The sequence below is a fragment of the Sebastes fasciatus genome, chromosome 11, assembly GCF_043250625.1.
Source record: "Sebastes fasciatus isolate fSebFas1 chromosome 11, fSebFas1.pri, whole genome shotgun sequence".
Classification (NCBI taxonomy): Eukaryota; Metazoa; Chordata; class Actinopteri; order Perciformes; family Sebastidae; genus Sebastes; species Sebastes fasciatus.
This window is the reverse complement of record NC_133805.1, coordinates 7,817,433-7,843,385: the sequence shown is the minus strand read 5'-3', so window position 1 is coordinate 7,843,385 and position 25,953 is coordinate 7,817,433. Positions and strand designations below refer to the sequence as shown.

At 41.0% G+C, this 25,953-nt stretch overlaps 5 protein-coding genes across 5 annotated transcripts in view; 2 read left to right on the top strand and 3 right to left on the bottom strand.

Moving 5' to 3' along the window:
• The window catches only part of tmem53 (transmembrane protein 53), a 4,630-nt gene extending 4,445 nt beyond the window's left edge, over positions 1–185 (bottom strand). The window contains exon 1 of the mRNA XM_074650276.1: positions 1–185. This exon is cut by the window's left edge and continues 110 nt beyond it. The gene's annotated coding sequence lies outside the window, so the exon portion shown is untranslated.
• A 2,569-nt stretch (positions 186–2,754) lies between these two features.
• The window catches only part of toe1 (target of EGR1, exonuclease), a 442,640-nt gene continuing 419,441 nt past the window's right edge, over positions 2,755–25,953 (bottom strand). Inside the window, exons 2-9 of the mRNA XM_074650259.1 lie at positions 8,768–8,943; positions 7,562–7,602; positions 7,286–7,382; positions 6,837–6,995; positions 6,079–6,192; positions 5,547–5,695; positions 5,131–5,293; positions 2,755–4,975 (exon numbers count right to left, since the gene is read on the bottom strand). Coding sequence (XP_074506360.1) covers positions 4,103–4,975; positions 5,131–5,293; positions 5,547–5,695; positions 6,079–6,192; positions 6,837–6,995; positions 7,286–7,382; positions 7,562–7,602; positions 8,768–8,881 — 1,710 coding nt within the window. The 5' untranslated portion in view covers positions 8,882–8,943 and the 3' untranslated portion in view covers positions 2,755–4,102. The remainder of the gene's footprint in view (positions 4,976–5,130; positions 5,294–5,546; positions 5,696–6,078; positions 6,193–6,836; positions 6,996–7,285; positions 7,383–7,561; positions 7,603–8,767; positions 8,944–25,953) is intronic.
• LOC141776580 (THAP domain-containing protein 1) lies at positions 9,244–13,426 on the top strand. Its single transcript, XM_074650275.1, has 4 exons — positions 9,244–9,691; positions 10,673–10,832; positions 10,952–11,124; positions 12,077–13,426. Exons 1-4 carry the CDS (start codon positions 9,542–9,544, stop codon positions 12,458–12,460), a joined length of 867 nt encoding a protein of 288 aa, XP_074506376.1. The 5' UTR covers positions 9,244–9,541; the 3' UTR covers positions 12,461–13,426.
• selenop2 (selenoprotein P2) lies at positions 14,907–20,428 on the top strand. Its single transcript, XM_074650279.1, has 5 exons — positions 14,907–15,024; positions 15,976–16,230; positions 17,524–17,736; positions 18,009–18,117; positions 19,354–20,428. The coding sequence occupies exons 2-5, from the start codon at positions 16,004–16,006 to the stop codon at positions 19,687–19,689; spliced, it is 885 nt and encodes a 294-aa protein (XP_074506380.1). The 5' UTR covers positions 14,907–15,024; positions 15,976–16,003; the 3' UTR covers positions 19,690–20,428.
• LOC141776568 (tripartite motif-containing protein 16-like) lies at positions 20,599–24,151 on the bottom strand. Its single transcript, XM_074650263.1, has one exon. The coding sequence runs from the start codon at positions 24,089–24,091 to the stop codon at positions 22,424–22,426; it is 1,668 nt and encodes a 555-aa protein (XP_074506364.1). The 5' UTR covers positions 24,092–24,151; the 3' UTR covers positions 20,599–22,423.

Below are 25,953 nucleotides of genomic sequence, written 5' to 3'. Positions count from 1 at the left end.
GATATTTGAGCTGAAAGGAGCTGAAAGGAGCTGAAAGGAGCTGAAAGGAGCTGAAAGGAGCAATCTGCTACCAGCTCGTAACAAATGAATAACACCCTGCTGCTGCTGCTGCTGCTGCTGCAGAGAGACAGACAGGTCGGTGGTGGACTGTCACATTACTTCTTCTTCTTTGTGCGGAAAGCATCCAGCTAATGTAACAACACCGCCCCCTGCTGCATGACAGTGGTATGGCGGTCAAACTGGTGAAATGCTGCCTCATAAAACACAAAACTAGTCTGGTTGAGTTTGGAAATAGTTTGACGAAATAGGCTAAGTCTTGTCTTTAATTTGAATTCCCACTGCTTGTGTATAAATGGATCATGTTTACTCATATTTATGTTCCATAAAATGATATAAAATATACAAACATAATTATTGTATTATTTATCCTTGTATTAATCCCCTTTTATTTACTCTTCTGTTTAATTTTCCCTTTTATCTATTTATACATTTATTTTTATCATTTTTAAAAAGATTTATTTATTTTTGCATTTATTTTTTATTTATCAATTATTATTTTAAATATCTTATAAATGTATGTATTTATTTTTTATTTATCAATATTATTATTATAAATGTAAGTATTTATTTGTGTTTATCCAATTATTTATTTTATTTTTATTTTTAAATGTACGTATTTATACATTTATATTTATTTTTAAATGTATGTATTTATTTATGTGTTTATGCATTTATTTCTGCAAGATTTTGTCTTTGCATTTTACCCCCTATTTATTCCCCCAAACTTATTTATTTCTGTATTCTTTTCTTTATACATTTCTGTTTTATATTTATTCTGTCCTCAATACATTGCATTTATTTTTTATTTATCAATTATTATTATATATATTATAAATGTATGTATTTATTTGTGTTTATCCATTTATTTATTTTATATTTATTTTTAAATGGATGTATTTATTTGTGTTTATCCATTTATTTATTTTATATTTATTTTTAAATGGATGTATTTATTTATGTGTTTATGCATTTATTTCTTTAAGATTTTCTCTTTGCATTTCACCCCATTTATTCCCCCAAACTTATTTATTTCTGTATTCTTTTCTTTATACATTTCTGTTATATATTTATTCTGTCCTCCATACATTTCATTTATTTGTGCATTTATTTTTTATTTATCAATTATTATTATATATATATATTATAAATGAATGTATTTATTTGTGTTTATCCATTTATTTATTTAATATTTATTTTTAAATGGATGTATTTATTTGTGTTTATCCATTTATTTATTTTATATTTATTTTTAAATGGATGTATTTATTTATGTGTTTATGCATTTATTTCTTTAAGATTTTCTCTTTGCATTTCACCCCATTTATTCCCCCAAACTTATTTATTTCTGTATTCTTTTCTTTATACATTTCTGTTATATATTTATTCTGTCCTCCATACATTTCATTTATTTGTGCATTTATTTTTTATTTATCAATTATTATTATATATATATATTATAAATGAATGTATTTATTTGTGTTTATCCATTTATTTATTTTATATTTATTTTTAAATGTATGTATTTATTTGTGTTTATCCATTTATTCATTTTATATTTATTTTTAAATGTATGTATTTATTTACGTGTTTATGCATTTATTTCTGCAAGATTTTCTTTTTGCATTTCACCCCATTTATTTCCCCAAACTTATTTATTTCTGTATTCTTTTCTTTATACATTTCTGTTTTATATTTATTCTGTCCTCCATACATTTGTCTCTGCAACCCTTGTATCAATAATTAATAAACCAGTCACAATAGTGTGTTTATCATTATATAGATGTATTCAGGTTCTGCAGGCGTGAATTCCCACTGTTTGTTTATAAATGGACCATGTTTACCCATATTTCTGTTCCATAAAATTATATATGCAACAAAATAATTATTGCATTGATAAAGACTATATTACAGTATGTTGTTCACCTGCAATGGAAATGGTGACTTAATCAAGTCTACTAAGATCAGCTTGTCTTTGTTAGTTATATCCAAATATAAATGAAAAACATGTAAATTCCATAGTCTTGTGTTTGCCGTACTGTTAAGCTTAATGAAACAATTAAAAATAAATAAATGAAAGGGAAAAATTAAGAACAAACGTGGCTATTCTAAAATACAAAAAGTGAAGTTTGTCCTGCGGGTGGCGCCAGAGTAAAGGCTGAGCTGTTACTGAGATTAAATGGTTTATCGTCTGTATGGAGAATTAAATGAGCCCAACTTCTACTACTCTGATGTCAGATTGCTACATTTTCAGCAATTCAATTAAACTTTGTGCAACATTTTAATTGAAACTAACTGGTGGTCAACATTATACTTGCTAGACGTCAGTATATTAGCACGCTGATGTTAGCAGTCCTCTCAAAGCACAGCTGTGCCTAAGCAGCCTCACAGAGCCAGTCTTGTTATACTGTATACAGCAACATGGTTACTGATATTTTATAAGTGGGAATTCAGTTTGTGATTGTGGTACTGTTGGTGCATTAATCCTGATTGAATAAGCATACCTGTAACCTATACAGCCTGAAGACGCACAGCGTTTTGACAGCATTATTGGCAGCAAGTACCGTACTTTGGACTGTCCATCACACTGTGTGTATTGTGTTATTGGTTTATTGTTCTGGTTGTATAAAGGGATTCTAGTTCTGATCATCCCTCCAGATAAACCCACAAGATGAAATGAAGACAAAATAATCCTTGTTAAAGAGCATTCGTTTATTTATCCCACAGGGAACTTCAGAAAAGGGTACAAAATCTGGAATGTGGGATAAATACCATCAATCATCATCTTTGTAGTATGATTAGTAGGTGAAAAATCCACAGAGGACTGCTAAAGAGCACATGAAACAAACCAAACTGGATAAACAAAAGTGTAATTTTATCTCCCTGGATTGTCTACACTGTCGAACTGAATGTTTCTACCACAAACATAAACTGACCATTACCCTGTTCTTAAAAAGTCAATGAAATGATCAAAATAAAAAGCTGGTGGCTCTTTGAGGATGAAATGCTCAAATTAAAATTTTGACCTGATGATAGCACCAGAAGAAAACTCAGGGATCACTGAAGTTTCTAATCTCTCCAATAATTGTCAACATATTTCACTAAAAAACTAAATTGTCAACCTCATGGTGATGGAGGAGAAAGTCAGGGGATCACTGAAGTCAGTAGGACTCATCCTCTGGGGATCATAAACGTCTGTACAAAACAGAGTCGGGTCGATATCCGGTTTTGCCGGTCCGGTCTGGTGTACAAACTTAAAACTGGCTGTTGTGGCAAATTAAAAAGTAGGCTACCTTTCAGCAGCAGATGCTGACAGCGTCACAGCGTTAAATCCAGCTTGTATTGCATTAATAATAAGCAAAATGACAACGTGATTGACATAATGTGTTTGTTTATAAACGGACTAATGGAACCGCTGGTGTCTGACAGGCTGATCAGAGGCCGGTGACTTCAACATAACACCGGCATGTGTTTTTGGGGGTGACGAGACAAGACGGGCTCCCGCCAGCTAGTTTATTACAAGCCAGGCGGCCCGGTAACATTAGCAAATGGTCGAGGAAGAGAGGGAGCGAGCGTGTGTCATGGACTGACGGTGAGAATGCAGTTATCAATAATGTTATAGCTGTGAACGGAGCAGTGCAGTGTGTGTACAGCTCAGGCTGTCGGTGAATAAATAAAAGCCGAGTTCTCGTGTGTTGCTGATTAATCTGCTGATTAAAGTGAAGAGGGTTAACCCCGGAGTTAGCAACAACTTTAGCTCACTTAAGGTGGACATCTATTCTCACTTTAGTGACAAGCTGCTCCTCAGAGTTTTGGTAAAGCAGCTGCTGAGTCAAGTGCGACGCCTAGTGGTAAAATTCGGTACACCTGTCCGGTCTGAACATTTTAACACCGGCCCAACTCTAGAATAAAATGTCACAGCAATCTATCAAATAGTTGTTGAGATATTTCGCTCTAGACTGTGGTGTGGTGGACCAACATTTCTATCCGTATAGCCTAACTGTGAACCTGCAAATGTACACTACACTATAATGCTATATGCACACTACGCTCTCCCTGCCCATACCGTCTCCATCTTCTGCACATGGGCCTTGGAGGATTTGGAAAAGGTGCTTTTAACCACGTTGAGAGGAGCTGCCTTGCCGCTGAGGTAGATCTTATTGAGACACGTAGGAAGCCACAACTGCTCCTCCTTCTCCTCCTTCTTCTCTACAGCTCCTACTCCTTCCTTCTTGGTGAGGGTACACGAGTGGGCAAAAATGTATCCCGTCATGAAGGCGTCAAAGCCGGCCCGGTGCGTTCCTGAGTCGGCCTTCTTCTTCTGATCGTCAGTCTTAGACGGCTGCACGCTAAACTTTTCTCTCCCCCCGTCTTCTGTTCTGCTTTCGTTCGTGTTGGTTTTTGTGTTGTTATCAGTTGCGACTGTCGTTGCGTTGTTTCTGCAGTCTGGGATAACTTCCGACACTCCGTTCCCTTCGCAGTCTATCTTCATGTCCTCTCCTTCGTTCGTGTTGGTTTTTGTGTCGTCATCAGTCGTGGCTGTCGTCGCAGGGTTTCTGCAGTCTGGGTTGTCTTCAGACACTCCGTTCCCCTTGCCATCTGTCTTCATGTCCTCTCCTTCTTTCTGTTGGGTGATTCCGTCGCTGTCCATGAGAGGCCCTCTTTCTGGGCACGGCTCAGCCTCTTGCTGGTCATCTGGCGTTTGTTCAGGATCCACCTCCATGTGGGGCATTTTGTTTTCGGGGGCACCGTCGAAGATGGAAGAGTCTTCCGCTGCCTCGCCTCTACCTCTCTTCTTGTCTCGGTGTCTCCTCCTCTTTCTTTTCTTGTCCCCCGTGCCTTTCTCATCCTGGAGGACGATCAGGTCAGTGTCATGGGATAACGGACACTGGGTGCCGTTCGGACACCAGCCAAACGCCTGTTAGACAAACACGTACAAACAGGGAAGTTAATAAAAATATTTACACACAAATACATACCGTATTGACATAGAGAAGGGGGCTGCACCTAGAACCTGTTTAATCTCATTTTCCACTGAAAGATTCTTCTAGGTAAAAAAAGGTTGAAACTCACGGAGAAGCGCTGGCAGATCTCAGTCTGTCCCTCAGCAGAGGCCACAGCTGGACACACTCTGTAGTCCACATAGCTGGACATGTGACCGGCATACTGACAGAAGTCTACGTGAACGTGAGGCCCGGTCCCTCCAGAGGTCTCGATGCGACTGTTATCCAGCTTACTGGAAGGAAGAGGAGATAATATGAGGTTAGTGGAGAGGGACCATGTTGCTGATTAAAACAGACACTTTAAATGAAACATCGACACAGCTTCCTTTGTTATGGTAATGATATGAGCAGCGCAATAATGCACTGAGGAAACACCATTCTGCTCTGCTTTTCAGCCACATCCTTCATTTTCTTACATTGTGACATCTTGTGCATTATGTTTGACGTAGATACAATTCAAATATGGCGGTTTAATCCAATACTCACCATTTCTTATAGGCATACTCCAGATAGGAGGCAGTGAGCCGGAGCTCAAATTCAGTCACATATTTGGTGTCGTAGATGCCAGCAGGAAACATCTCAGACAGGTCGGCTGTGAAGTTGGCCAATCGGTCGGGCAGATGTGCATAAAAACTCTGGTAGAAAAATAACAAAGAATAAAAACAGAGCCATTTAATCGGTGCAGTAATATAATGTATATCATGAGGGTTTTTAACAGTTGTTTTTACCACAGCTGATGGTAACGCTTGACAAAGACCATTTTTAGAGCTTTAATCTGTAATGTTTTATTAACTTCCTAAATAACTAGTAGTAATAACTAACAGTAATAACAGCGATTTAATCTGCAAATATATTTATTGGTTAATTGTTTCATCTATAAAATGTAAGAAAATACCGAAAAAATGTCCATCACATTTTCCTCCAGACCTCGGTGACATTATCAAATGTTAGATTTGTCCGACCAACAGTCCAAAACCCAAAGATATTCAGTTTACACTGATATATAACTCAATGGTACCTGGTAGAGGAAGGCCATGTCGATGAGGCCGTTGTGGAGCACCAGGGGTTTCCTGGCACGCAGCAGTTCAGTGAATAAGGCCCGGATGTGGACACCCTGATCGTCTGTTGCTCCCTAACAAAGAGGGTAGAAAAAAAAAGACAGTAAGAAATCAAATAATGACATATATATTACATACAGTATATAATATATATATATATATATATATATATTACATACAGTATATATATAATAGGGGTGCAACGCCACGTGAATATCGTTCGGTACAGTACGTTCTGTTCGATATACAACATCCTCTCGGAACGCCCTGTGACCCTAACAGCTGTTTACGTCTACTATTTGCACATTTGGAACATCTGGTGCGCAAGTTTTACCCAGAAGGTTAATCAAGCTCAATGGACGACGATTTGTGTCAGTAACGTTGCTATGGTGTTCAGTTCTGTCTACCTGTGTCTTGTCTGATATAATGTGAGCCCTGTACCACTAGATGGCGATAGTCCTGTCATGTGCATCTTAGCAAGCAGAGAAATGTCAATAATAATGATTATCCCCATATTAATAAACAAGAAAGAATAATCAAAATAAAGACAAACTTAATGGATAAGCACTAATTTAGAAATTGATATTTTTTTTTATATTGCAAGGATGTTAATGTAGTGCAAAGCCTGTTGTGGCCCCATACACATAATAGAGGGGTAGTGACGGGTACAGAACAGAGTAGGCTCAGGACACACAGAACAGCACGTAAGTATCATCACCTTATTGTTGCCCTTGCAGTAAGGGATTCCGTGGGCATACTGCTTGTTGAAGTCAAAGCCATGCTGAACCAGGAACTGCACTGACTGGGGCTCTATGATGTACTCCTCTGAACACAGCAGGGTGAGGTTATACACCTGGACCAGGTACGTGTCTGCAGCCTGGGGGGGGGGAGGAGGAGGAGGAGGAGGAGGCAGAAGATGAACTTCACGGTCATAACACAGACATCTGCAGTGGTAAATTCTCTTATCTGACATGCACAAGATACATGACACGTAATGATGGTGTGGGAGACGGATCATAGATACTCACAAATCACTTATGTGTGAGAACTAATCTAATTCTTCTCCCAGTATATGTCATGCTCATCAGAAATACATAATAATCATTTGATATACGGAGAAAAGTATAGAAGATTTATGAAATTGGAGAAGGCATCATCATATAGTACCTTGTCGCCCAGTTTCTTGTAACAGGCGATTCCCAGGGAGAGGATGGAGCGGGAGCGAGCTGCATGGATTATGGCTTTATATCGGTCCTCTATAGATCTGGAACATGACAGAGAGGGTCAGGGCGAACTAAACACAGTAAGAGATGACATGGCACTGATTCAAAACCACATTATTATGCATCCATGGCTTCTTGCACAACAACAAGTTGATCCTCTTTCAGTTGAGCGTGTGTTAGGAAGAAATGCAGAGAGAGGACAGCTTATATTTATACTCACTCGGCCAGCAAGGCTTTCCTGTTTCCAAGACCACTCAGCTCCTAAAACAACAACACAGAGAACACTTCATACTTTTAGTTTTAAATTGGGGAAATCATGTGACAAAACAAAGCGTGACGTAAAAAAACAAACATACAAAGTATGTAAAGTAAAGTAAGACAAAGCAGTTATAAAGATGCATGTGATCACATATGTTCAGAGTCTGAAAGTAGGGGTTAGATCTGCTAATTAGAGTGTGCATGTGTGTATGGGGAGGCAGTGATATGCATATGTGATGTGTTATATCACATATGCATATCACTGCCTATGCATATGTAAGTTATATCACATATGCATAGGCAGTGATATGCATATGTGATATAACTGTTTTTTAAACAGTCATGTTGTATAATGGTTGTACTGAGTTTGAGACATGGTAAGTCTGTATTTCATTCAGTCTGATGAATCAATTTAATTAGGTATTATTTGGTTTGCCAGGTAATAATGACAGAAGTTTGGTGCTTCTAATCCACCATGAGTTTTACTGCTCTGTGAGTGTGGAGACTTAAATATTTGTTCTCAATAAAATGGGGAACTAATAAGAAGTCCTCTTTGGACTGAAACCATTTGTCTGTTGGGATGATGACAGCTTAATGGGGTCTGTGTGGTGGGTGTGTGAGTTGGTCATTGGTCACTTTTGCAATGTAAATACTGTAAATCTAATGTTACGAATATGTGCAATAACATGCTGATCACTCTGTGCAATAATTATACGATGCTGTGCAATAATTATATAATTATCTGACGGACACTTTGTGCAATAATCTGGCAAAACTGTAATCTCATCAATATACATATTGTATTATTATATTTTATTATATATTTTATATCTATATTGCACTATCTCTTTTTTATTGTATTATCTTTTTTAGCATCTATGTGATTGTCACAATCTAATTTCGTTGTACTACACGATGACAATAAAAAGTGTGTGTGTGTGTGTGTGTGTGTGTGTGTGTGTGTGTGTGTGTGTGTGTGTGTGTGTGTGTGTGTGTGTGTGTGTGTGTGTGTGTGTGTGTGTTGGCATTCAATGTACAGTTTGTTCACATGTTGGATCTCACCTCGGGACAAGTTATGACTTTTTAAAACTAAAATTTCACATACATAAGTGCCCATTTAACTCAGGTAACACGCTGAACAGACACACACACACACACCTGCACTCACCGTGTCCACTGCAATGAAGGAAGCCGTTTTAATGGCCAGCACCATAGCAGGCCAAAGCTCTCTGAAGTTATCATTCTGGACGTCAATAACCGGAACAACCAGTGAAGTCACCATGTTTGTCTCAACTTAGTTTAACATGTGCATACAGATCAGTTCATTGGCGCCAGAAACGTTCCCAGCAGTTAACCGACAGCTAACGGCGCTTCCACCGTAAACATCTCAACGTGCTTCTCGGGGTCCTGTGACAAAAAAAGCCCATAGTAGTCGGGCTACTTCACCTGAGAGCAAATAAAAATAATTTGTCACTAAATACATGCACGAAATATTCACAATTTATTAATACACAATTTTAATTATAAATCGTGTATTTTATGTTTTAATTTTACTCTTACGTTTGATTTTCTTTGCTTTTCAATAAACATTCCAAGCAGGCGTTTACGACGGACAGCACATAAACAATACGTCACTAGACTTAACTGTCGAGGTTGAAGTGCGCCATTTTGGCTCAAACAAAGTCAGAAACATTTTTATCTTCGATGAATTATTTTAAATTGTAGCCATATAATACGATGTAAAAGTCTACAGGACAGCATTCTGGTTTCCATTAAATTCTTATTTGATGCTTATGTAACTTTTTCTTGTTTTTATGTAGCGTTAGTGAGCTAAAAGTAATGATTAAGATCCTCAGCTGAGCTTCTTTGCACAGCCCAAGCCCAGCTATCTTCTTGACGTTTTGCTAAATTTAGCTTCACTGTTTTGTTTTTAACCTTCACTATGGGAGGCTGCTCTGCACCAAACTGCTCCAATTCAACCAGTATAGGTAAACAGCTGTTTAGGTTCCCTAAAGACCCGGTCAGGAAGAAGAAATGGGTGGTGAACTGTCGACGTGACTTCGAGCCAACTCCTCACTCCAGACTCTGTCAGGTAGCTATAAACCTATAACATGTTATAGAGCTATACTCCAGGTTTACATAGAGACTGATGTGTTTGTGACCTAGAGTCAGGTGCATCAGTTCAAAAGAAAGTTCAATTGCATAGGACAATGCATCAAAAGAGAGTTTTATTTATTTATTTATAATGGTAAATTATCTTCCACAACATTACTTTCCTTCTGCCACACTTGAACTTTGCACTCACTGTATGCTCTTGTTGGGGCTGCACGATTAAGGCTAAAATGATAATCACGATTATTTTTTATCAATACTGAGATCACGATTATTCATTGATTTTAACAACAATATATTATTATTGCACTTTCACATTTAAAGGTCCCATATCGTGCTCATTTTCAGGTTCATACTTGTATTTCTTGTTTCTACTAGAACATGTTTACATGCTGTAATGTTAAAAAAAAAACTTTATTTTCCTCATTCTGTCCGTCTGAATATACCTGTATTTACCCCTCTGTCTGAAACGCTCCGTTTTTAGTGCATTTCAACGGAATTGCGTTGCCTGGCAACAGCTCGGGTCCATGTTTACTTCCTGTCAGTTGATGTTATTTACATAAACTGCAACAGGAAATAAACTGGGACACATTTAGAATGTTTTACGTTTAAAACCGTGTAATGGTCTAAATATTGTAGATTTGTGACATCACAAATGGACAGAAAACGGCTTGTTTCAAACGCACATTTACTGAATACGGGCTGTGTGTATTTCTCCGTATATTGAGCGTTTTGATAGTTTAACAGTATTTATATAGCACTTAAACCTACTTTATAATGTAAAAGACATGAAAATCTCACTTTTTACAATATGGGACCTTTAAATAAACAGACCATCATGTTCATTTAATTGTGGGGAGCCAATATCGCGATTATTATTCAATTAATTGTACAGCATTAGCTCTTGTGTTTGGGTGTATCATTAATTGGATGAAATGTATGTTTTCCTGTCTTGTTCCAGGACCACTTTGAGAACAGCCAGTTTGAGGAGATAGCGAGGTCTCCAGCTGGGGGAAAGAAGCTGAAGCCAAATGCCATCCCTACTCTGTTCAGCATCGGAGACCCTCCTTACCCAGCAGTCACGACTTCATACATCTTGCTGCCCATGAAACCTGAACCAGGTAAATGTGCAACAAAAAGGGATCAGCTAATTTTATCAATGTTGAAATTTGTGCAAAATGCACCAGATTCCAGACAGGAAATATAATACTAGTTACCAGGCGTTGCTTTGTGTCTGTAGTGGAGAAGGAGCTGAGTTTCGGGGACCACGGCTATGCCAGACGCACCCCTCTGCCCGGCCTGGAGGAGGATGCGGATGGGACTGCAGAGGACCAGCAGCCCTGCACACAGTGTCACCTCCTCAAGAAACAGCTGGAGCAGGAGATGCAGCACACTGCGAGGCTACAGAAGGAGGTAGGATGGCTGCTGGTGTCTCTTTCAACAAATTACTTTTCTTTGAAGGAACAGTGTGCTGTATTTTGACCAATAAATCATTACCTTATTAAAAGAGTTCAAACTGTGCACATTAGAATCAGAATCAGAATCAGAAAGGTGTTTATTGCCATGTGTAAGGGGTATACACGAGGAATTTTCTTTGGCTTTTTGGTGCGAGACAAACAGTATAATAACAAAGAATAGATAGAAATTAGGTCAGATGTCATGAGAAAAGTACGACAATTTTTTACGCTTGTTCTTCTGTTCTAACTTGTCATTAGCATACATCCCCTAGTGATTTCATTATTGACTTTGATGTGGGCAGCTGCCATTTTAAAGGGATAGTACGGGTGTTTTGAAGTGTGGTTGTATGAGGTACTTATCCATAGTCAGTGTATTACCTACAGTAGATGACGGTAGGCACGCCCCCAGTTTGGAGAAACAGACAGGAGTTACCGCACGGAACCAAAGCAATATACTGCTGTGGACGGGGCCGGCAGCAAAACCTATTTTAGCCACCTAAAAAAATCATCAATATCACTTTAAGTGTACGCTATATTTAGAATATTTTTGCTGGTTTACCTTGCTGTCAGACAGCTATACAGTCTATGTTTCCAATAGGGAACTGTAGCCGTTATGTAATTCTTTTGCCAAAGCAACCAGACTCTATTGAAAAAAACAGTAATTTGACCTCGAAGAACACGGGGGTTGCTGGTCTAGTTAGTTTGTTTGTGTTATTGTGTGACTTTGGTGAATCTAAACTAACCAAAGTGCCGACCGTCATCTACTGTAGGTAATACACTGACTATGGATAAGTACCTCATACAACCCCACTTCAAAAAGATACACAATTGAGAAAGGAAATCAGTTAGGGAATCATAAGTGTGAATGTTCCATAAATAGTTCTAATAAATCGTTTCTTCTCTGTCAGGCAGAGGAGATGAAGAAGCGCCTGTATCGGCTCGACCGGATCGAGAAGGGCCTCCAGAACTTCCTGTACGAGGACCAGATCCGCGCCCTGTCCCTCACCAAACGCTCCCGTCGCGCCGTCTGGTCTCCGGAGACCATCCTGAAGGCCCGAAAGATCCGCTGTGCGGTCGGCACGAAAGGCTACGAGTACTTGAGGGAGCTGGGGTACCCTCTGCCCTCCTACAGGACTCTGTGTAACCGCCTGGAGACTAAGATCATGGTGACGACCGACATGAGCTGCGAGGAGCTGGCAGAGCTGGGCCTGGGGCTCATGGCCACATGTGACAGTCCCACAGAAGGCGTCGGGGACAACGACGAGGAGGAACTCATACGTGTATTGGGCTGACCGTGGCAGTTTGCGTGAAAACTACAGACAACCGAAAGACTTAAGCGTCAATATAAATGTATGCTTCGCTTGACAGAGACTGCGAGCTGACTCCGGGTTGTGATCTGCACCACTAAGACTTGGCTTTGCTCAACCGATGTGACATGATGGGGCTCGCAGTTCGCCGAGGGTTACGCTTACGGTGTTTCTTACCATGATGAAGATGCTGCAGCATGTGAGGAGCTGTACGACGCAGTCTGTGACTAAGAAGACTACCGTGGAGTGTGGGATTGTGTGGACAGTGTGGACATAATTTGCACTTTGTTGCTTGTGTTCACAGCTAATTTAACGCGTTTCACTGACGGTGTTTACATGCACAATAAAACCCTGGAAGTACTCCGGATACTCAAATGAACTGAGAGCAAATAAACTCCTATCCCGGGTTAGGTAGCTTGAGTATTCTGATACTACGAGGACTATGGCATGTATAAACTGTTTCCTGTACATTATGCAAGCTTTATTTTTTTGTTAGAATTCACCCAAAGTATTTATGACACCTATGATAGAAGTGAGAATATAAAAAGAGGTTTGCATTTAAACATAATCAGAGGGTTTTGGTCTCTGACTTTGCTGTTTGAATCTACAAATCATTCAAATGCTGTCAGCAAAATTAGGGGCGATATCCTTAATTCATGTAGCCTATTTTAATCACAAAACAGAAACCTTTGGTAACGAATTTTAGAATTTATTGGGGGGGAGCACACCCTTAAAAGTGTGTATAGACAACGAGGAAATAAAAGTAAGCCTTCCTTTGGTATAGTGTGATTCTACACTAGATAGGTTGTACATTTCTGGCTTAAAGTGTTCAGACTTGCGGTGCAGTTGTATTTATCACAAAGGGTATCAAAAAGAGCTCAGGCTAGTCACAGCACATTCAGTATCCAAAACAACACTGGCACTGTGAGAAAATAAAGTGATTGTGAAGAATTACCTGTGTTTTTCATTGTGTGTGACATGCATATCAGGCAGCTTACAGTAACAAATAAACAGCATTTTTTGCCATCACTGCACTGGTTGCATGACAACTGACATGAACTCTACTAGTGGAAAAAAAAAACTAACCACAAGACCCCTTAAATACCACTGTATTAACTAAATACTGTACCCACACTGGCCTATCAGATGCGTAGCTTCTGTCCAAGTTATCTTTACCCTGCATCAAACAAATAGTGACTTTTTACTTTAGGTTGGACTTTGAGCAAATCACTCACATGACAGATTAGATATTTGTTTTGCAGTTGGCTTGTTACCTGAGCTGAACTACGAAGACAACATTTAGGTAGAAAGATTAATACGACAAGTGAGTGACGCATGCAGGTTTGTGAAGACTGACCCATGCAGCTTTACAGTACATGTATGCAGTACATTTTTTACGTCTCTGACCGACAATACACCTCTATGCGGCGATTCTTTCAGTACGACTTTGTCGTGCCGATCGTCATTGATTTTGGCCTCTCGCCTGTTACGAAAGTGCAACCGTGGTTTTGTTTGTCACACGGTGGCGTTCACCTCTACACAGTCAACAGCCTGAGTCATGCATAGTAAAGTAAATATACTCAGACATGAGATCAATATCACGTAGGAGAAGTTATTTGATGGTAAACAAGGCTAAGAGTCTACAGTCACGCTAGGGGCTCTGAAGGGACAGCGGTGCTTTGAGCTAATGAAAATGCTAACATGCTGATGTTTAGGTATTTACAATACTCACCATCTTAGTTTAGTGTGTTAGCATGCTATACATAAACCAAATATTGGACTAATTAAATAGTACCTAATGTTGGTGCTAGAGGAAAAGTTAACGATTTCACAAACATCTTGTAGTGTACTGTTTAGCTGTAAAATGAGAAAGTTTGTGACCCGGCAGCCATGTTGAGATCAGTTGAGGAAATACCAAGCACCGCCCACCAGCCAGAGCAAACTTTCTCATTTTACAGCTAAACAGTACACTACAAGATGTTTCTGAAAACATTAGAGGCCAGAAATAGGCATTACAGTAACAGAATATTGATTCATATTTGATCAGCGCTGCCTAGTTTGACCGTTTGATTGGAGTTTGGGAGTGATTGACAGCTGCCTCCATTGAATGAACAGCCAATAGGAACGCTCGATTTTTTAAAGCCTGAAAACAGAGCCATGAGGAGGAGCAGACGTCTAGTTTTCTCTCAGAGCACTTGAATTACAATATGCTGAAAGCATAAGCATATAATTGAATTTTTTCCCAATGATGCAAAAATATTCTGCCTACTGCCGCTTTAATGTTTCACCTGTGCTTTTCCTGCTTGCAAGTCTAAATTCATGCAGTGAAAAAGGCCCATATTGAACATAGTATGGTGCACCTGTGAAGCTCTGCTTTCAAGTTAAAATCCTGTCACACCAAGAGTCTCTCTCTCTCTCTCTCTCCCTCTCTCTCTCTCTGTCTGTTTGATTTGGGGGAAGTGCTTAGTCAACCCCACAGGCTTTAAAACCAACAGGGGTTTACAGCCTGTGTTTACGTGGGTCACAGGACAGGGAGTGGACAGAGGTAAGTTTGGACAGCGTTTGTTTTTGGTCTCAAATGAGTTAATAACTGTCAGTCTTTTATTTTGAGAGGTAAATTATGAAATATACTATAACCAATTTGATTTGATTTGAAGTTTTTGCATTAGAGAGGTATTTTTTTTTCTTTTTCTAAAACAACTCTTATAGTTTTCAAAATAGTTAATAAATCTCAAGCATTGTTAATGCACTTTTAGCCACTTAATCTGAATTCAGCAGGTAGCCACTGCAAATACCATTCATGTTGGTCAAACTGGAGCTGAGATGTTGTTTTCCAGACACTGACCTACTGATTGAGATCAAATTTGCAATGTAAAAAAAGTTAAAAGTTAAAGTAATTTTAAATTGACTACCAAAAAGGGCACGTTTATGTGTTTTATGCAGTCAGTCTGGATGCCACTGTGGCTGTAAACGTCTCTGTCCCAGCCTCTCTTTGTCTTTCTGCCTGCCAGCCTGTCTGTCCCGTTTGCCCCCCCGACATTCTTCTGTTGTCTGTTGGCTGTTTACCCCATAATAAACTCTTTTTGCTGATTATCTCCACATGCGATGAGAGAGACAATGAGGGTTTACTCTTTTAATTATTCGGGGGATTAGACTGACTGGACATTTGGTTCAGGGCAGGGGAAGCCTGCCAAAGACTGAATCTGCTTTTATCCCAGACTGTGCACGTGCTGCCCTGCACTGTTGTAGTCTACAGACTGCATTCATGATGATTCCAATTATATACAAGGCAGAAGCTTTAAGTTTTGTATAGATCTAAGGTTGATGATGACTCACCTTCACTGAATTCATAACTTTTCTTTCTTTAGATTCGTGTTTAATTATATGCATGTCTCAGAATATGGTTTATTGGTGTTTAAAGGGCTACATGTCTCACCTGTGTGACAGTGTACAAAGTGCCTTTTGGTAACAGAGTACTGGACATCTTTCTCGTCAGGTAGATTGAGTCCAGCCAGCCAGGGAGGGACAATGAGCTCTCTCTCGTCGCTGTGGCTGTACGCGGCCCTGCCAGGTCTGCTGTTGGCCTCGCACGTCAGTCTGATGGTGGAGGGGGACAATGACGCCTCCAGGATCTGCAAATCCGCCCCCAAGTGGACAATAAAGGGACAATCACCCATGCAAGAGCTGCTGGGAAATGTGGTTGTGGTGGCGCTGCTGAAGGCCAGCTGACAGTTCTGTCTCACTCAGGCCTCCAAGTAAGAAAACAGACTCATATGCAATGTCTAAAATTGACATTTTAAACTAGCAAGATGATAATTTAAAACGTCTTTTAAGGTTAAGAAATATTTAAACATGTTGGGACAATACAAAGATTTGGCCAGAGTTAACCTGAACAGTCCTTTTTCACAGAACACATTTTGACTTTTCACAGTAGGAAAAGCACAGGTGTAAATAATAAAAGTCCAAGGCCAATCCGCTCCAAAAGTGAATGGGTTCTTCCTTGGCCCATGCTACACCCTTCCACCAAGTTTCCTGAAAATCGAGCCACTAGTTTTTCCGTAATCCTGCTGACAAACAGACAAACAAACCAACAGATAAACTGGACGCCCGATTCGACTGTTATCAGCCCATTAAATGTGCGTTATCTGTCGCTATAACTATTGTAGATGTGGGTCAGTAGGGGCCTGCTATGACTACGTTGTAAAAGTGAAAGCGAAACTTAAAAGCTGCACATTCTATCACGTTGTAAAACTGCGTGAAATGTTACGTTTTGAACACAAACAAAAGAGCTTCTTTAGGTTTAGGCAACAAGACCACGTAGGTTTAGGGAAAAAGATTGTGTTTAGGTTTAAAATAACCACGTTTGAAAAGTGAAAGTGAAACTTAACACTTGGGAAAACAAAGACAACTACACAACAAAGCCCTGGGTTTTGTGTCCCATCCATCGTCCCCGACCTCCACCCCATATGGAGTTTCACGCTGTCTATACTACAGCACCTGACTTCTGCTTCTGTTACTGCCATATTTACTATGGTCGCTGTCGTCTTCTTTTATTCCTTCAGTCGGTGATTGACCATGTGAATAGATGATAAAACCTACTAGTGGGTGTAGCAGGGCCCTTCGTACCCACATCTATGAGGCTTATAACTACTGCTAATGCACATTTAATGACTGGATCGGGTGAACCAGAAAGGCACTCGGAGAGTGTAGACCTCCGCCAAAGCTGTTTCCACAAATTTAAGTGCTTCTTTCTTGGCCAATGCTACGCCCTTCCACCAAGTTTCAAGAAAATCGGACCAGTAGTTTTTCCATAATACGGCTAACAAACCAACAACCTCCTTGGCGGGGGTAACAAACCAAACCGAAAACATAACCTTGTTGGCGGAGGTAATGAACAGGGTCTGAATTCCATCTAGCTGCCTCACTTTCAGGGTCCTGGTATTGTACATGCTGGCTCACTGTCACAAACTGTTGTTGCTTTCTGGGACACTTGGACACATCAGACTTTTTCTTACTTCCTCTCTTTCTCTATATCTGTGGCTCTGTAGGATTGGAGGCCTGCGTGACAAGCTGAACCGCAGCAACCTGACAGAGGTGTCTTTTATGATAGTAAATGAGCGCGACGCTCAGTCCAGAGCCATGTACTGGGAGCTGAAGAGAAGAGCGCCTCCTGGTGTCCCCGTCTACCAGCAGACTCCCCTTCAAGGTGACGTGTGGGAGGCTCTGGATGGCGACAAAGATGACTTCCTGATCTATGATAGGTAAGGCTTCTTCAACACATGTAGACCAAATTATGATATATTTTTAATGTCACAACTCCAGTAGGTCTTATAGCTCTTTGATGAGTGCAAACATAAAATGCATACAATATTACCCCCAGCCCCCTTGGCTTGCCACTTTTTAGGGTCTCAAGCCATGATTTTGACATCACACATTGTAGGAAATGCATCATATTATGAAAAGGAACCAAGAAAGAAATTGCAGTGCTCATCTACATTATGATTCTCTCACTCTTTTTCTCCTTTTCCTCCAGGTGTGGTCTGCTCACCTTCCACATAGTGCTGCCTTACAGTTTCCTGCATTACGTCTACGTAGAGGCTGCAATCAGAGCCACTTATCAGAAAAACATCTGCAATTGTACTGTGAGTAATCACAACACACACAAGTGATTTTCAGTGTTTAGTATGAAATACTCACTCATACCCCCTTTTAGTTAAAGGTGCAGTGTGTAGGATTTGGCAGAATCTAGCAGTGACGTTGCAGATTGCAACCAACTGATACTTCTCCCGTGTGCCAATCGTGTTACGGTGATCGACGCGAAAGCGTAAAAACGTGAATTGCCCTATGTACAGCCAGTGTTTAGCTTGCCTGTTCTGGGCTACTATAGAAACATGGCGGCCAGCTCCGGGAAGAGTAGTGGGCTACCTCCGGGGTCTGAAAAGTGAAGCTAATGAGGAATTTCTTTAAACTTGCATTCTTTCTAACAACCAGCAGGGGGCGACTCCTCTGGTTGCAAAAAGAAGTCTGAAGTCTATGAGAAAATGAACCTACTTCTCACTCTTGCTAGTTTCAAGTCTTCTTCAATACAGCATGATGTTCATTTAGTAAATTATGGTCCCATTTAGAGTCAAATAGACCATAAAGCAGGGGATGCTTTAGGGCGTGGCTACCTTGTGATTGACAGGTTGCTACCACAGCGTTGTCCGGTCTGGGAGTTGTCCGTGTTTTCGTCTTACAACTTGAACCCTTTCACAGTGTGTTTTTAGTTCATGAAAGTTATATTATAACCTTTTTGGTCGCCTAAAAATGTCTTATTCAGCGTGTGGTTGTACTTAGCTCCACCCCCTCGTGTCACTTCTGGTTGCAAAAAAACAAGATGGCAACGGCCAAAAACCATCTCAAGGCTTCAAAACGGCAGTCCACAAACCAATGACGATGACTGTAGATTCATTAAACTCTGTGAAATTACAGTTGAGTTCGAACAAAGCACACTTGATTGTTGGAAAGAGTAAGGGCGACGGTTTCGGTGAGTTTTATTTTGTTTCTGTCCAGTTTGAATGAAGTGTTTTACGATGCTCCACTACAAAAATACACGTGGATGATGGCGCAAGCTGAACGGAGAGGGGGGGGCGGAGGTCTGCGCTCTCCGAGTGCCATTCTAGTTAATATTATATTCCGTTTCTGCGAATGGATCCCCCTAAATGCTACACACTGCTCCTTTAAAGCTGCACTTGACGGACTACACTAGCAACTTGACGGCATAATATGTCAGAATGACTTGTTCTGCTGCCCTCAAAGTGGCCAAATTCATGCAATTTCTGCAGCTTTAAACTAAAAAAACAGAGTATCATTATAAGACATTATTTTATCTTTCCCAGGCTAATTCTACTTTATCAAGTGGCAGGAATGAGACAACTACAAGTCAACTGGACACTGATGAGCCAGAGGTGGTAGAGCTAGCTCCTGGGACGACCCATCATCACAGCCATCATCATCATCCTCATGGTTCTCATCAACACCAACACCATAATACCAGTCATCAGAACCAGTCCCAACATCAGCGTGAGACAAGGCGGAATAAAACTGTTCATCCTCACGATCACGATCACCATCCCCATCACCATCCTCAGCATCATCCCTCTCATCATCATCATCATCATCCTCAGCAGCAGCAGTCTGGCAACCACAGTCATCATGGCGGGACGGATAATTAGGATGCCAGTTACATTACGAGTGTTTTACTTGCTTCTCTCTTCTTATTTAGTATTTTACTTTTGGTGAAATGTTTTTACTTTGACAGCAGAACATACACAGCAGCACGCTGAGCGGTGGAATCTGTTTAAACAGTAATCAGATTTGGGGTTTCTCTGCCAGCATCTCCACACCTCCGTCCTCTGTGTGGATAACGTAACCAGTGCCACCCTGTCTCCTCCCATTAATGAAGTCTACGGTGTAAAACCTGCCTGCAGGAGCCTGTAGACTGATGTGTGCGGAGAGGTCGGATGTGCTGACGGTTACTGTCAGACCAGACAGAGTCGGAGGATGTTGAGCACTGCTGGTGAGCAAACCTCAGTAAAGTTACTGTCCAAACATTTTCCCTTCCGGTTCAGTTTCTGCTTCTCTCAATCTCGTGCAGGATGTGGGAGTGATGTGCTGTGCTACTACATCACTATAACAAGAGTTTCAAGTGCTGGCCTGTATTCATTAGAATGTGTGCAAGCATTTTGGGGTATTAATATACTAATCCAAATAAATCATGATGAGATATTATTAATCACACCAGAAACAAATTTTTTTTTCACCTGTACTCGTATTATATGCAGTATTACTCCATTTAATCAGTTTTGCATATTTGCTGTGGATTTGAAACTTTGATACTTCTGATTAATTACCTGAATGTAGAATTAACCTGTATATTGTTGTTCTTCTTTAAAAAGAAAATACATTTATAAAGTGTTTCTTTCAAGGTGTCTTAAAAAGCATTAACATCTAATTTGTATCTCTTTCTGTGGCTTGTGTAGTGCCTTTACAGTTCATTTAACTGGAGATGGGAGGTTATTTTGTCCTCTTTTCATAATGGCTGGTGTATGCGGGGTAACAGGAATAAGACCCAAAATGCAGACTAGGCAGGCAGACTGATATGATTTATTGCAGCAGATAAACAGGCAGGTACATCCAGAACAGGTAACCAGAAAAAACAAAACAGATCAGATGGAACTCAAAGGCATGAGGCATACGGCAACTTTGACAAACTAGCAAGGAGTGTGTGAAAAAGGGCCGGTTATGAACAGCAGGGCTGATGAGGGAAAGTGGGAACAGGTGTGTAGGTGAGCGTGGACGTCTGAGGGCATCTAGTGGATGGTTGGAGGATGGCAGGTTTGGGGAGTGTGAGGAGAGTACATGGCCTGGGGCTGGAGACAGGAACAGAGAGCCAACCAACCAACTAGACAAAATGAGAGCAATTCCTTTTCACAATAGAGAGACATTAAAGTAACATTACAACATTTTGGAAAATTGTCTTATTTGCTTTCTTGCTGAGAGTTAGATGAAAAGACTGTCAAATCCACCAACCAGCACCTCTAAAGATCACTATTTAACAAGTCTCGTGTGTTTGATCCGTACAAATAACCAAAGTGTAAAAATGACAAGTTGTGGTTTTACGGGATTTTTTTCTTGACTAGGAGCAGTAACTTCCTGAAGTCTCCGCTGGTTGCCTGGCAACTCAGTGATAACCCAACTCCAGGAACTGACTATGCCCACAGTCCGGTACATAACCCCCTGTAAAACCACAATTTGATGGTTTTACACTTTGGTTTTTGCACAGATTTAACAAACTAGATACAGTATAATGTCATTCATCGGTGAGATATTGAGGTGCTGGGACGTTACCTTCGGACAGAGCCGGACTAGCTGTTTCCAGTCTTTATGCTAAGCTAAGATAACCGTCTGCTGGCTCTTCTTATCTAACTCTCAGCAAGGAAGTGAATAAGCACATCCTCCAAAATGTCAAACTATTCCTTTAAGAGTTTGTAAACTGTGCTTACTTTGTCTATTATATGAAAAAAGAGAGATCAACAAACATGGAGACAAAACAAGTTTAAAAAGAGTTAAAGGTCACATATTATGCAAAATGCACTTTTCCATGTCTTTTAAACATCAATATCTGTCCCCAGTGTGTCTACAGGCCACCATAGTATCATAAAAGACCATCCTCTCTCTTTTTCTCCTCCTCCGTTTGTCCGGAAATGGGTGCAGAAAAAAAAATTCGCTTTTTTAGTTGTCTTCTGACGTCATTAGAGAGCAATGCAAGCCATATATGGCTTTCCTGTTTCCAGTGAAACAGAACAGCACCCCCCTCACCCCACCCCGCCCACGGAGTAGCCGGCTCAGCAAGCTGCGTCCGCCATTGTTATTTCGACTGTTTACTAGTAAACATGCTGAAAGGAAAACCCGCTTGTTCTGTTGTTGGCTGCAATACTCCACACAAAAGCTTGCACCATGTACCCACTTCGGATCCTCTGAAGACCCAGTGGATGGACTTTATTTTCGCTGGTGCTGTGCCCAGGTTTATAAACTTTATTCTAGCTGCTATCTCTCCACTCGTCTCTCAGAGAGAGAAAGAGAGAGAGAGAGAGCTTCTCCGGGAGGGAGGGGGAGGGTGACGCTGTTGTTGTTGAGGAAGTTTGCTCTGATTGGTCAGCGTTTTCTGTCAATCAGAGTGGGAGGAGACAGGCTGTGAATCAGTGGTTTTCAGACAGAGGCTGAATTAGGCTCTGAGGCAGGCAGACTCAGGCTGCAGTATGAGAAGAATAAAGGGTTTTTTGAACATTGCAGCATGTAAACATGTTCTAGTGCAACATTAAAATACATCTATGAACCTGGAAATGAGCATAATATGTGACCTTTAAAACACAGAATTGAACCCTCTGTCCCTCAAATGACTTCTGTCTATTTCAGTTTACAGAACTCAGCAGTGGCATCATCACCTATAAGCCAGAGTCCAGCATAGAGAGGCTCAGTGAATGTGGTCTGGACTCTGTGGAGGAGAGTCATGGTTTCAGAGACGCTGTAGAAGGACAGAACACCTGCACTGTGATCCAGGTACACTCCTACTCTGGAGGACAGAGGACCTGAGACGGGGGTTTGGACATTGTTGTACCAAAATATATAACTGTTTTGGTCACAATCTAACGCCCAACATTTGTCATTCCATCCAAACAAACATTCATTCAGCCACCCTGCTCTCCTGATACTCTTGTATGCGACTGCTACATAAACTTCTCTCCCTCTCCACTCCACCTCCCAGTAACAACGTCCAGTCAGACTCTCTCTACTCAGGACCTGACACCATCCAGTGAATCTGTCTGGGTGACTAGGATAAGACTGATGTTGCATCATATATGTTGCTTTTCTGTTCCCCTCAGATAATAACAGCAGTGTGTTTGCTGTGTTTGGATCCAGTGTTATTTCACGTGAATATTTCAAGAATCCAGCTCTGGTCTTGGGCTCTGGTTGTGACAGTAAAACATCCACTTCAGTCACTGTCTGTGAGACGTTTGTCCATTTCTCTCTCAGAACGTCCTGTAGTTTATCTCTGACTTCTGACACAGCCGCCGTCACGTCCTCAAAGTAGCTCAGAGGACGGATATTGATGCTGGATGTAGACTCGCTGAGTGGTGACAGTGAGGGGTAGTTGAGTAAAAACTGGTTGTGATCCTCTGTGTGTGACAGCAGCTTCATCTCAGCGTCTCTCCTCTTCAGCTCAGTGATCTCCTGCTCCAGCTTCTCCTGAAGCTCTTTGACTCGACTCACTTCACTTTTCTGCTGGGATCTGACCTGCTGCTTCACATCAGAGCTTCTTTTCTTCATGAGACGGATCAGCTCGGTGAAGATCTTCTCACTGTTGTTCACTGCTTTATCGGCAGAGCGATTGACAGCCTTCACCTCCTGTTGGAGCAGCTTCACATCTTTCTGTCTGTCCTGGATCCTCTGCTGGATGTTGAGTCGACTCACCTCCAGCTCTCTCTGCCTCTCAGTCCTTTCTGCTGCAGCTGAGACGGTGTCGTGTCCTTTATGTTCATCCATTAAGCAGAGATAACAGATACACTGCTGATCAGTACGACAGAAAATCTTCATCACCTCGTCGTGACGAGAGCAGATGTTCTCCTGGAGCTTCTTGGAGGGCTCCACCAGCTTGTGTTTCTTTAATTGAGCCACATCGTAATGAAGCTGGAGGTGTTTCTCACAGTAAGAGACCAGACACACCAGACAGGACTTGAAGGCTTTCAGTTTCCTCCCAGTGCAGACATCACAGGCCACATCTTCAGGTCCAGCATAGCAGTGATCAGCAGGAGAAGCTTGGAGTCCAGTCTTCTTCATTTCCTCCACTAAATCTGCTAACATGGTGTTTTTCATCAGGACAGGCCTCCGTTTGAAGGTCTGCCTACACTGAGGGCAGCTGTAGATCTTCTTCTTGTCCTCTCCATCCCAGTGGGTTTTAATACAGTTCATGCAGTAGCTGTGTCCACAGGGAATAGTCACCGGATCCTTCAGTAGATCCAGACAGATGGAACAAGAGAAAGTTTCCTGCTCCAGCTGAACTCCTCTCTGCGCCATTTCACCTCTCAGTAGCAACGACTGTCTGAGATTCACTTCCTGAGAAGTGAATCTAGTCTGAGCTCTGATCTAAACAGCATGTGTTTGTGTTGGGAATGGGGCCTTTCAGCTCTCACCATGTCGGTTACACCCACTTTCAAACTGTAGATCTGAAGGGGGAGGGAACAAGGAAATAAACCGTCGAGCTGTCGTGTTTGAGAGCAGGATGAGCAGGTAGGAGTTTTCAACCTATGATTCATTCCAGGAAGCAGAGATTGTGAATTTTAACTCTGTTCGTTCCAATACCCATACTACCATACTATTTTGTATGACAGAAAAAGATTTAGTATGTCCCAATACATAGTATGTCAAATGCAGTATGCCAAAAATACCATGTCTTACTACATCTGGTCGCATTTTGCAGAATGCAAGTAAGCATGCTTTTCTGGCTGTTCTGACCCACAATCCTCTGCACAGCAGATATATGAGCAAGAGGGTCAAAGGTCAAGGTGAAGTAATATGTCCCAATACTGCATTTAACAGTGCACACTTTGTAAGGGCAGCTGAAGTATGTACTAAAACTTAAAAGTATGCGATTTGGAACATAGCCTCATTTTCACCATTTACAACAAAGCCTCGGTTAAAACCTGCTCCACATTTGAAAATGTCGGGACCCAGCATCTGGCTGGTTTCAAGTGACCTCATGAACTCAGTAACCTGATCCTTGACCACAGGACTCATGTCAGTCCTCATTGGTTACAGTAACATTTCACCCAGAGGTGTGAAAATCACACAGAACAAAACCAGAGGAATGTTCTTTGTTCCTCCTCTTTTCGACCTCTTTCTACTCTTTGCTCTTCACCTCCTGACCCAAGCTGACCAGCTGCTGGAGGTGACCCACAGCCCTCTTTCTACTCTTCATCTAAGCTCTCCAGTCCAGAAGCTGTAGAAACAGCTCTGTTCTGATCAATGGCCTGTTAGGAAACAGCCATTGCAACCAAGGAACCAAAAGGCAGACGACGCGAGTGCTCTGCCCTTTTCACCAGTTAACTTCAAGCTATCAAGCAAAGAAGTTAGCACCAAGCTAACAGCAAAGACGACATCTTTGACTTGGAACCACAACTTCAACACATGGAATCACAAACCCTTTTCTTCCATGGATTGGTAACGTACTGGGCCTTAGCATGAGCAATCGCACAGGGCTGAGCAAGACTGTCCAACTTTGATTTCTAGAAAGTACTTGTATTGATTTGGTTTAATGTTATTCATTGAGTTTGACTGTGTTGATTTATCTGTATTTGATTTTTGGGTAACTGGCTTCGCCACATCTGATGTGTTTAGTTTATGCTTCACATAGACAAGGTCTTGCATGCAAACTAACCATCTTTTCTAACCCACTGCATATCTAACACACATAAAGATCACATACAGAAACTGTGAATTAGTTAAACATAAACATACAGCTTCAGATAATCTTAACCCCACATCACCCCCCCCCTCTCTGTCCTTCTTCTCAGAAGAACAAAGAGGTCATGTGATGACATGCTGATGGCCATCTTTGATTCCGCCATCTTTGATTCCGCCATCTTTGATTCAGCCATCTTTGTAGTTTTACAGTGCTCACCATTTTGTTTGTAGGCAATACAGACATTTTGAAACAAGACGCCATCTTGTTTCCCCCCCCCTCTCTCTCTCTCTCTCTCTCACACACACACACACACTTTGTTTGGTTTGTTTAGTTTAGTTATTTAGTTAGATTAATATTGTGTTTTGAACCTTTATTATCTTGTAAATAAATGTTTGTGGAATATACATGCTGGTCTCTTTAATGTTGCACAAGAGTGAATAATGCCAACCTCTGCTATGTCAAGAACTCCGATATC